Source organism: Salvia splendens, chromosome 13, assembly GCF_004379255.2.
Source record: "Salvia splendens isolate huo1 chromosome 13, SspV2, whole genome shotgun sequence".
In the NCBI taxonomy this organism is placed as follows: Eukaryota; Viridiplantae; Streptophyta; class Magnoliopsida; order Lamiales; family Lamiaceae; genus Salvia; species Salvia splendens.
Window position 1 is genome coordinate 22,232,785 of NC_056044.1, and position 10,561 is coordinate 22,243,345.

Here is a 10,561-nt window from a genome sequence, read left to right on the forward strand (position 1 = left end):
TTTATGGTAGGTACTTGTTGTTTGATGGTGGATAGTTGACTTTGATGATGGTTTTGATTGTGCCAGTGACACAGAAACTTGTTTTTTGACATCATACGTTGTATGGTGGTGTTGTAGAGAAAGATAAAAGTAGGGTTCTTGAGAAAGAAAGGGCGAAATGAAAAATTCAAAGTGAATCATGAAACTTGTTTGCATTTTTTTTAATATCAGAAACTTGTTTTAATTTTGCATTTTCAATTTTTTAAAAAACAATCTGTATATATATGCTACATTATGCCTAATCAGGTCAAAATTTCGCTAATCGACAGTTGATCGTCAAAAATTGACGTAACCGTAAAAAATGGACCCAATCAACACGAATTTCATTTGTTATAGACCCGTTTTTCAAAAGTGAATGTTTTAGACTAAATTCGTATTTCGACCATATGTTTAGGACCAAAATTGACTTTTACTCTTTTATTTATAATAAAATAGAACAAACGAAAATTTTAAGTTATGAAACAAAATTGAAAATTTTGCAACTCACCTAGCCTGCACTATTACTTTATTACACTATTTTCATTTTACAAAGTTGGTCAAGAACATTTACTTTTCAAAAATTAAGTCCCAAGCAAATAAAATTATCGCCGGAATCGTCTTTTTTTTACAGTGCCGTCAAAAAACTGACAAACAACGTCAATTAACCAATTTTGACATAGTTAGTAGTAGTAGTAGTATAATAATCCATTATTAAATTATAAGTAGCTTTTAATATTTCTCATAAAAATAGGCACCGTTCTTCACCTCTCTCTCTCAAAAAATTATTATGAAGTACTAATTAGGTCAAAAATTAGTTAATTGGCGTTGATTGTAAGTATTTTGACGGTACCGTAAAAAAAGGACGATTGCGACAACATTTTCATTTGTTTGGAACTCGATTTTCAAAATATGAATATTCTACGTTCATTTCATAAAATGATCATATACTTAGGAACAGAGAAGAACTTTAGTACGGAGTACTTTATTATTGCATCTACTATGTATCATTACATTTTTGAATTTTTTTTTAATCCCCTCCAACTTAGGTGAGATTCAAGGGCCACTTTTTTGTCCACTTTTATAAAGTATGTTAGTTTCATTACTTTTGCTAAATTTCAATTTTATAATTTAATGAATATCATATTCATTATCAAGAGATTTTTTAGCCAAATTATATTACATACTACTACTATAATTATTTTGTGGAATATATTATCATTATAATTTATTACTAATAATTAGTACTTCCTCCGTCCTGGAATAGAAGTCATATTTAGTTATGACACGAATTTTAAGAAATGTAAAGAAAAGTGAGTTGATAAGTTAGTGAAACATGTGTCACACTTATATATAATTTTATAACAAAATGTAAGTGGAATAAGTTGGTGGAATATATGACCTACTTACCATTTATGGTAAAAGTGAAATAAGACTCTTATTGTGGAACGTACCAAAATGTCAAAATATGACTCTTATTTTGAGACGGAGGGAGTAATAATTAGAGTTGATAAATCCAAAATTTAGGTGAGAGGTACATTAACTCAGACACAAAATTAATATAGGGGTAAGTAATCATTAGAGTTGATAAAAATAGGAGTATTAATCATAAAATAGATAATTTACGGGTAAGTACTTTGAATTATTATTATACACAAAAATTAGGACACTAATGAGCAGACGTGTCGTTACGCCATTGGAAGAAACCCCATCTTAATACTCCTATTTTTATCTAAAATCACCAGTTCTCACTTCTCAGCTGAGTAACTGAAGCTGAAGGAAACCCTCGATCAGAACAGAAATGGCGGCAAATCAGAGACTACATCTCCTCTTCACTTTGCTAGTCTGTCTTAGCTTCTCTCTTGCACAGGTTATTCTTCAATTTTTTTAAATTTTATTCCTTTTCACTATTGTTTTTTTTTATTTTAAATATTTTTTAATTCTTCAGAAATCCGTTGTAGTTTGCTGTTGTTCTCCCTCTCGGTGCCAGTCTGTAACTGATTTGATTTAGAAATCGTCGATTTTGACCTTTTTTTTGCTGCTATGAGTATAATTTAAATTTGGGGGAAAACTTTTGTTCTTTGAAATAAGTGTGTATAACATTTCTCATAGAGATCTTGAGTTTTGTATATTCTGTTTTGAGATATCCGGGGCAGTGTCTTCTTCGTTATCGTTCTGTTAATTTTATTGATTTCTCCTGCAGGCAAAGAAATCCCAGGAAAAATTGAAAGAAGTGACTCACAAGGTTTACTTTGACATTGAGATTGATGGCAAACCAGCTGGTATGGATATTGGATATTTGAATATATTTTGCGATTTAGTGTTTTCTCTCTTATTTTTGCTAGCCATCGTTCACTGGCTTTCTCCAATTCTATGATATTTATGTACATTGGATTTTCAAATCTATTTTGTAGAGTAGTGTTACATCTCATAGTTTTGCAAACCATCATGCCACATAAACATTGCGACTGTATTATGTCCATGTCAATCACCAGACAGCATAAATTAGGGACTGTATAAAGAATAGTTGAAGTGGTCTGCATCGCACTAGAGTTATTTGGGCATCTAGGTCTTTGTAGGCATATTTAGACTTAGTCAGAGAGTCTGTCACATAAGAAATCCTAGAAAGGAAGAGCACCACAATGCTCTGATTTAGAAAAGATATAGCCAAGGGAAACAGGTGCTTAGGAAGTCATGAGTTTTGGCTATGAAGTCTGATTTATGAGAGGGGTAGAAGAGTAGAGAACACGTGAGTTTGACTGTATTTAGGATTTTGGTCCAGGTTGGTAGTGAAGTCTGTGTGTGATTGTGATAAAGAAACTAGAAAACAACTGTAGTTCGTAAGAATGAGAACGGGAATGGGAATGTGAGTAAGTTTCTTCTTGTTGTATGGGAACCATTCCCCCATAACCATGTTCATCACACCCTTACGCATTCATCATATCCATTCACCATTATATGCACCAAACCACCACATGCCCTAGAAGTCAATTCATCATTGCACCACCCATACATGATGTATGCTAGTAGATATCGGGTAATTTATATTCAGATTCACACACTCATGTGTTTATTTTTTTTTGCGTTTATTAGTTTACTGTTGCCTTGACTAATACGAGAGGCATATGTTCTTAGGACGCATCACTATGGGTCTCTTTGGGAAAACTGTTCCTAAGACAGCAGGTATGATTAGCTTTGTGGGATTAATGTTTCCTGAGCAATTTTCAAATATTTGCTATATAACTGACTTTTGGTTATTTTGTCTCGCAGAAAATTTTAGAGCTCTGTGCACAGGTACAGCACTTTTGTCTTCTTTTTCTTGTTTGTGCATGCCATGTTGACGTCGGTATCTCAAGTCTCAACTGGATGACCCATAGAGTCCCTGTTGATTTTAATTTTAGTTGGATGGCTTCATAACTGTGCAGTATCTTAGGCATGTAAGTTATTGACTATGCTCGAGTAAACTTAAAGAATCTGTTATCTCGAAGCCATTTTTGAGTGAGTTGCTGAATACTTCGTGTGAGGGAAATCTTATTTTGTGTAAATTCAGGTGAGAAGGGGGTTGGAAAACACGGGAAGCCTCTGCATTACAAGGGAAGTACATTCCACAGGATTATACCCAACTTCATGCTTCAAGGAGGCGACTTTACTCTAGGCGATGGAAGAGGTGGAGAATCAATCTACGGGGAGAAGTTTGCTGATGAAAACTTTAAGATCAAACACACAGGACCTGGTATATATTTGCTATTCTTTTGCTAATCTAATTGATAAAGAAAGTTTGAACTCGTTGTTATCTTACAACCGCCATCATAGGAATCCTGTCGATGGCAAACGCTGGCCCTGACACTAATGGTTCCCAGTTCTTCATCACTACTGTGACAACCAGCTGGTAAGTTATACATAATGCGTGTTTTTTTCAGAATCGCGTCATACTGTTTGACAAGGACATTTTAGTACCCAATAAATTGAGTTTGTTTTCAAATGTAAGCTTGGCCCAAACTTCCGGTACTCATAAGTTGTGTTGGCAATTGGAAATCTTTGGAATGACTATTAGCTTTTATTTGACTACAATTTCCACCTGGATTTGCGGTTGCCAAATACAATAATACAGCCATCAGATCTGAAAGCTAAGTCCTAGTTCCAATTCTTGCAAATCAACAAGTTACTTGTTACCGTGTCTCAGGTTAGATGGCCGGCATGTCGTATTTGGAAAGGTGCTATCCGGGATGGATGTGGTGTACAAGATTGAAGCTGAAGGCAATCAAAGCGGCACACCCAAAAGCAAAGTGGTGATTGTCGATAGTGGTGAACTCCCACTCCCAATGTGATCACTTTTTATACATATAGGTGGTGTTCGGTTGCCAAAATAAAATAATACCAAGATATAATATAGGATTGAGTTGTGAGATTATTTTAGTCATAGGGGATTAGCTATGAATAATTATCTCATGATTATTCATCTAGTTGAGAGATTGAACCTCATGAACCAAACATACTACAAATTTAATCTCGGATACAATTTTGCAAACCGAACCCTCCCATATTAGATGCACCAAGACTCTAAAGTTCCACTTAGTTGTGAGTTTGAATGCTGAAGTTATCGGACAAACCTGGGCATTTGGAACATAAATCTTGGATACAAGAGCTTTTATGCTCTCTATATCTTACAATGATAATATGAATTTATGAAATTAACCCAATCATTTCGTTAACCTGCATTAGCACAAACACTTTTCTATTCTTCTTCTAAAACTAAAACTAAAACTTGGAGAAAAAATCTTTCCCTTTCCAAAAAGAAGAAAAAAAAAGCTTTCAAAACATTGCTTTGCTCACACAACATTCGTCAATTTGACCTTCCTTTTTCCTTCAAAACTGAAGTTGGTCAAAAAACAAACCCAAGCTGGATCATATGTACGTTATTGCAAAATTGGGTAGGCCATGTCGTAGCTCACCAACACAACTCAACACAACTGTAACAATCATCATCCAACACAATTCAATCAGCCATACACTACATATTATTTCAATATTCCATTTCCTTCGCGCCGCCGCCGAACGACGGCGGACAAGGTGGCGGAGAGACCAGAATAGAGGCCGACGACTCTTGACATGTTATCATTGATCTCGCATATGAGCGCGACATTTTTGGCCAGATTATCGGGAATTTTGGAGCGGTGGTTGTCGTTGACCTGCTGAATTAGGCGGCGGTTGCGATCGAGCACCGATTGGACCTCTCCGAAGCTCTTGCTTAGGGCTTCCCATGTCTCAAAGTCGTCCTCGTCGTCCGCAGCTGCGTCCTCGCCGTCGGAGAATCTGTGGTTGGCGGCGGAGATGAGGAAATTGGAGGCGTCGTTCATTGAGGAGGAGGATCAAGGGACCGAGCTTCTGGTTTGGTGGTATTTTGAGGTTCCATTGTATATGAATATGAGCAAATATTCAAGGGATCCGTTGAATTAGGCGGTGAAAAGCCATGTCGGTTATTTATTTTATAATCATTTTTCTTTTTTACCAAAATAATAGTTTTTCGGATTTTACGTATTTGAACTCCTTATCCTCTTACTAATTATAAACAACTCAACACGAAAATATTATAATATCATTCTCGTTTTAATTTATAGGAGTATTACTATTATTATAAGAAACTAACGTTTAATTTGTTCTTCTATTTATTTATTTATTTATTTTATTTAAAGTATAAATAAAATGATAAATTGAACTTTAATTTTACATAAATTACAAAATTAATGATATTATTAATAATTTAATTATATATAGATAAAATGAATGAAATAATGTTCACATGGACTAAACAGACTTGATAATGGGTGATACACTTGTGCATATGAAAATTTTTAAAATTATGACAAATTTCATTGTTATTTTAATTAAAACTGATTAAGAGTGAAGAACAATGAAATTGACTGAAAATTATTGATTACCTTCACATGTGGGTATCCATCATTTCCGCTTAGTAAAAAAATGTTGACAATCATTCCCACTTTCGACATTTTTTGTTTTCATGTTTACAAGTCTAAAAAAATGATAGCTTTAGCAAATTCTTTAATGGTTCAATTTTTTTCATGCAGTCACGAGGGATAAACAGCAAATTTACGATATTTTATGACAAAATGACGGAATAATGGTAATGCATAACACAAACATCACAATTAAAGTTTTCCAAATATCACAAACCCCATGAGATAGTACACTCAAGTCAACAATCAGAGATTGAATAATAATATTCCTCAAAACAACAAATTTGTACAGAATACAAATGATGCCAATAATGCTTAGCTACAAATACAATTAGTTTATTTGCATCCCACATTAAACCAAACTAGAAAACCCTAATCTGGAACAGAGTTAGTTCTCTTCTCTAACATTGTACACCTAAATCTTCATAAGATATCAACATTCTTTGAGGACTTCTTCCAGAGAGATACAAGGAAGGAATGTCAAAGTATAGAACTGGTGCTAACCTGCCTAGGTTAATCACCGTCGCTGCCTGAACCCGAGTCGAGGAAGCTGAAATCCATCTGCCCCTCAAGCCTCACGAGCAGTGTCCCGCGGTTCTCCTCAGACCATTTAATACCCTCTTTCTGCAGAAGACCAATGACCTGCGCACACAGTTGAGAAAGATCGAACAAGGTCAAAAAAGAGTCCTTGTAGATGACATTCAAACATGCATGTCAAGTTGGAAGCTTGATTCGATCTTACCGAGGTTTTCAGCTTCGACTTGCCAACACCATGGCTGCCACATCCAGTGATAACCCTGAATACCTTCACAGCTAGAGAGTTGCATGATAAAGAAAAGAAGAGTAAGTGTTGGAAGCTAAGAATTTCCAAAATGGCAATTAATCTTAGTTTGAAGAGGTGGCGTGGAATCCTACATCGGACGTATGCTCCAAACAGAAGGTGGAGCTTCAGAACCTTCATTGCTTGCTTAATATGTTGTCCGTGCAGATCAATTGTTATCATGTTTTCTATGTTCTTGTTCCTGCAATTCGAGAAATAGGTGAAACGGACAAATCTACTAACAACATCAGTCTTTCTTCAATTAGCCCACCTTGCATCGAATATATCTCGGCTAGCCTTCACATCTGCCTCTTGAGCCTTCTTGTTTTGCAACTTCCCCTGCATCCATCCATAGAGATCTCGTAAGCATTACTACGCACTGTAAAATTTAACCTGATATGTGGTGACACACACACTAAGGGAGTGTTATACACACGTAAATACATGTGCAGAGAGGCATCTAAAGAAGAGTATAGCATGCAGTAAAGAAATCCAAAGCTTATAGAAGGCAAAGCACTATTTAAAGCCAGTGCTCAGAGGATATGGTAACTTCGAATGTAAAGGAAAGAATGCACTGTCGGTTAGCTTCTTGGATAGAATAATAAATCAATAGCAACCCCGCAGACGAGCCCCCTTCTAAGCAAGTGTACAGTATACACACACCAGGAGAGAGCATATGAGCTAATCTTAAGGTAAAATACCTGCTCAAAAAGATAAGATGCATAGCCTCTCTCCCCACTTGAAAATGCTGTAACAGCCTGCAGTATAATAAGCCTTCTCAGATTTATGGGATCTAATTTGAAAACCAATTACAACCGTGTAAAGAAACAGCAGTCCTGACCTTTTGATAGTATGATTTCATTGAATCCCAGTGCTCATGCGCAGTTTCCCTGAGCACATGATATTCGTCTCCTTGAGCTACAAGTTTGAGAGAAGTTAATTTAAGTTTGGGTTAGAAATAACATAAAATTTCATAAGAGCTTATAAATTAGGGGCGAGTGACAAGAGAAAACACAAGGAACAAGTAAAAGCGATGCAGCAGAGAACAAAAATCATCAGCATTCACCAAAAACATTTTACAAGAGAATCCCACCAGTAAACATTTCTATCAGTACCATGGATATGCTGCTGCTGTTGTTCATTTTCATCTTTAGATCCTTGACCAAGGGATACCATTTTCTTAACAACATTTCTCCAGTTCATTTTGTTTGGTTCTTGTTCGGCTTCCTTCGGCGTGGGCATATTAAACAAGGATTGCAACACCTTCTGAGGAAGTTCTGCCTCCGAGACTACTTTCTCTGATTTGCGGCGGGACCCACTGGATTGAGGAAATTTTGGATTATTCCTGAGGCAATAAAAATGAGTGATCCAGTTAAGCATCCACAATCCAAGCATCCAATAAGGAGATCAACTTCAACATGCTGAAACTAGTAAGTATCTTAATAGTATAATGCGTTTCCATCACTTGAGATTTGAGAACATACAACTTTTGCATGTTTTGCATTCTCACAATATATAGTGCTCTTCAATTATCTCCAATGCAGGATTTTCCTTGACGGACAACCCTCTGAAAACACAATATGTTCCCTTGTAAATTGATCCATGGGTCATTTACAGGAAAATGTGTCTCAGAATCAGATGGTAAACGAAAGTAAATAATGAACTTATTCAAGAGATATCATTGAACACAGAAATTACTCAAAAGTAAAATTTTCCCCATGATAAATTAAGAATTTGAGGAAGTAGAATGATTATGAATTTGTTTTTCTTATAGAGAATGGTTAACACTTTTAGTCTATGAACTCTGCACTTTGAAGTTCCGGTCGAACAAATGAAACTGATAAAACCATTCAACTTGGAAGTATAGTAAGACATTGATCATGAAGAAACAGAACAACTCCATTACCAGAATAGGTCTCCTGAAAACCACACATTGTCAGGTTCAACAAATGCTGACCGATAAGTTGAGTCAGATGTTCCATCAATTACCTGCAACACAACAGTCAATTATAAAATTTTCTTATTTCATCCAATTCTAACACTAAGTAATACACCCCAGTTGTTGTCATATTCTATACCGTTTCGACCTAATGTAAATTGTCATTGCCTTATCATGTTACTACCTAGTACCTACTAGCAAAGTACATGAGCATGCTCAACAGAAGATTGGAGAATCCTAACGTACACTGGAAAAGATAAAAGGCAATCATTTTTAGCATACATTTTCACTTGATTCACTGCTAGTAGACTCGCAATAGCCACCGGGTTGCTCATTTGAGGAAGCTGACAATTCAAGCAACGTGTCCAAAGCCTGACAAATATAAAGCATAAAAACCAAGATATGAAATGAACTTGGAGTTTAGCTACTACCCCGATACTTCAAAAGGAAAAGACACATAGCATAGTTATTTCGAAAAACAAAAGTTTTAGGCAAAGAAAGAAAGAGAACTAGTGTCATTCACCTTATCTAGGTCATAACCGCACTGACCTGCAAAAGTATAGATGAGTTTAGGATACAAAGAATCTACAACTATCCAAAACACATACTCACTTAAGTACAACCTACGATCCTTATCTCCCCAAAAGAACCTATTTCTATTCAAATTCAAGTGTCATCCTCTTCTATTCTTCCACAATTTGGCAATTAACCAATACAAATCACTCACATTCAACATTCCGAGTTCCTAGACAAAAAAAATAGTACATCTCATGGCATCACATCCTCCTCCTAAAATCTAAGATACTTCATATAGTTACCTAAATCCAACCCCAAACCAATCCTCCAAGTTAGGAACAAAAAACAACAAATAGCAAAAAAGGAAAGTGTTGACACATGATCACAAACAACTCACACAATACATCACTAACTACAGCCAGGCTTAATTCACAGTTATCTCCAAGCATCGAGCAGAGGAACTGTTCAGCCTCCTTGCTCCAATTCTCCTCGAGAAAACCGTTACTTTTCCAAGCCTCCCTTTTTGGCACAGACCTCACATAGTCCTTCCCCAGCATATTGGACACAGTTCCAGCAGTAGCAACAACTCTCTTCATCTTAGGCCTACTCTTCTGCTTAAGCTCCTCTTGACGGAAACCATTCCCCAAACCAAACATATCCGAAGCATTCGAGCTCGAGCTCGAGCTCGAGCACGAGCCCATTTCATAGCTCCCGTTAGAGCTCGAGCACGTCGTGCTCTGATCCTCCATCACTGCAGCTTTTTCAGGGATCTCTGCAGCCCTAATCGGAGCTTCCCCCAAAGACATCGAAGCAAACGCTTCCACCGCATTTTTCACGGATTTCTGCCCATTTTCTCCAGATCTTGTAGCATGAGTTTCAGCATTTCCATTCCTAGCGGCTCTCGATTTCTTCTTCCTACTTGTCATCTTCCAGAAATATAGATATATAACCCTACATAGTACATATACACACAAACTATCTACAAAATCAACATCCCTTCACAACAGAGGTGCCGTTTCACATTTTTACGGTACGATTAAAAAAGCAAACGGCGAAACCCCTTTGAAGGCAGAAGAAGGAATGGGATTAGGTCAACGTCCAAAAAGGAGGTAAGCAGAAATTGGAACGGTTGATCCAATCATAGCACGATAATTTACGCGCTATATTTGAGGAAACAGAGAATCTCGATGAGATAAAGGAAGATAAACACGAAATTGCGAAAAGGATCGATGATGAAATCCCTAATTTTTTTAAAAAAATTAGGGATAAAAAACGGTAGCAAAAAGGTGTGTGATT

General features: G+C 36.4%; 3 protein-coding genes across 3 annotated transcripts; 1 reads left to right on the forward strand and 2 right to left on the reverse strand.

Moving 5' to 3' along the window:
- The first annotated feature begins 1,757 nt into the window (after window positions 1-1,757).
- Window positions 1,758-4,710, forward strand: LOC121761875 (peptidyl-prolyl cis-trans isomerase CYP20-1-like). The gene is made up of 7 exons (XM_042157579.1): window positions 1,758-1,885; window positions 2,219-2,297; window positions 3,151-3,198; window positions 3,286-3,309; window positions 3,566-3,748; window positions 3,829-3,904; window positions 4,199-4,710. Exons 1-7 carry the CDS (start codon window positions 1,817-1,819, stop codon window positions 4,341-4,343), a joined length of 624 nt encoding a protein of 207 aa, XP_042013513.1. The 5' UTR covers window positions 1,758-1,816; the 3' UTR covers window positions 4,344-4,710.
- A 323-nt stretch (window positions 4,711-5,033) lies between these two features.
- LOC121760702 (protein EARLY FLOWERING 4-like) lies at window positions 5,034-5,372 on the reverse strand. The gene has a single exon (XM_042156335.1). It carries the CDS (start codon window positions 5,370-5,372, stop codon window positions 5,034-5,036), a length of 339 nt encoding a protein of 112 aa, XP_042012269.1.
- Window positions 5,373-6,176: 804 nt separating this feature from the next.
- LOC121761874 (SMR domain-containing protein At5g58720-like) lies at window positions 6,177-10,561 on the reverse strand. Its single transcript, XM_042157578.1, has 11 exons — window positions 9,663-10,561; window positions 9,273-9,298; window positions 9,032-9,121; window positions 8,717-8,799; window positions 7,926-8,155; window positions 7,652-7,728; window positions 7,512-7,568; window positions 7,082-7,149; window positions 6,906-7,012; window positions 6,733-6,803; window positions 6,177-6,632 (listed from the first exon to the last, which is right to left on the reverse strand). The coding sequence occupies exons 1-11, from the start codon at window positions 10,189-10,191 to the stop codon at window positions 6,504-6,506; spliced, it is 1,467 nt and encodes a 488-aa protein (XP_042013512.1). The 5' UTR covers window positions 10,192-10,561; the 3' UTR covers window positions 6,177-6,503.

What these genes read in the sequence shown, in the direction of transcription:
- LOC121761875 (XM_042157579.1), top strand. Translation starts at nt 1,817, where the DNA reads ATGGCGGCAAATCAGAGACTACATCTCCTCTTCACTTTGCTAGTCTGT. An exon ending in AACTGTTCCTAAGACAGCAG is followed by an intron (nt 3,199 to 3,285) that starts GTATGATTAGCT and finishes TTTGTCTCGCAG; the next exon opens with AAAATTTTAGAGCTCTGTGC. An exon ending in TTTTAGAGCTCTGTGCACAG is followed by an intron (nt 3,310 to 3,565) that starts GTACAGCACTTT and finishes GTGTAAATTCAG; the next exon opens with GTGAGAAGGGGGTTGGAAAA.
- LOC121760702 (XM_042156335.1), bottom strand. Translation starts at nt 5,372, where the DNA reads ATGAACGACGCCTCCAATTTCCTCATCTCCGCCGCCAACCACAGATTC.
- LOC121761874 (XM_042157578.1), bottom strand. Translation starts at nt 10,191, where the DNA reads ATGACAAGTAGGAAGAAGAAATCGAGAGCCGCTAGGAATGGAAATGCT. An exon ending in TGTAGTTAGTGATGTATTGT is followed by an intron (nt 9,299 to 9,662) that starts GTGAGTTGTTTG and finishes ATACTTTTGCAG; the next exon opens with GTCAGTGCGGTTATGACCTA. An exon ending in CATCTTATCTTTTTGAGCAG is followed by an intron (nt 7,150 to 7,511) that starts GTATTTTACCTT and finishes GGATGGATGCAG; the next exon opens with GGGAAGTTGCAAAACAAGAA.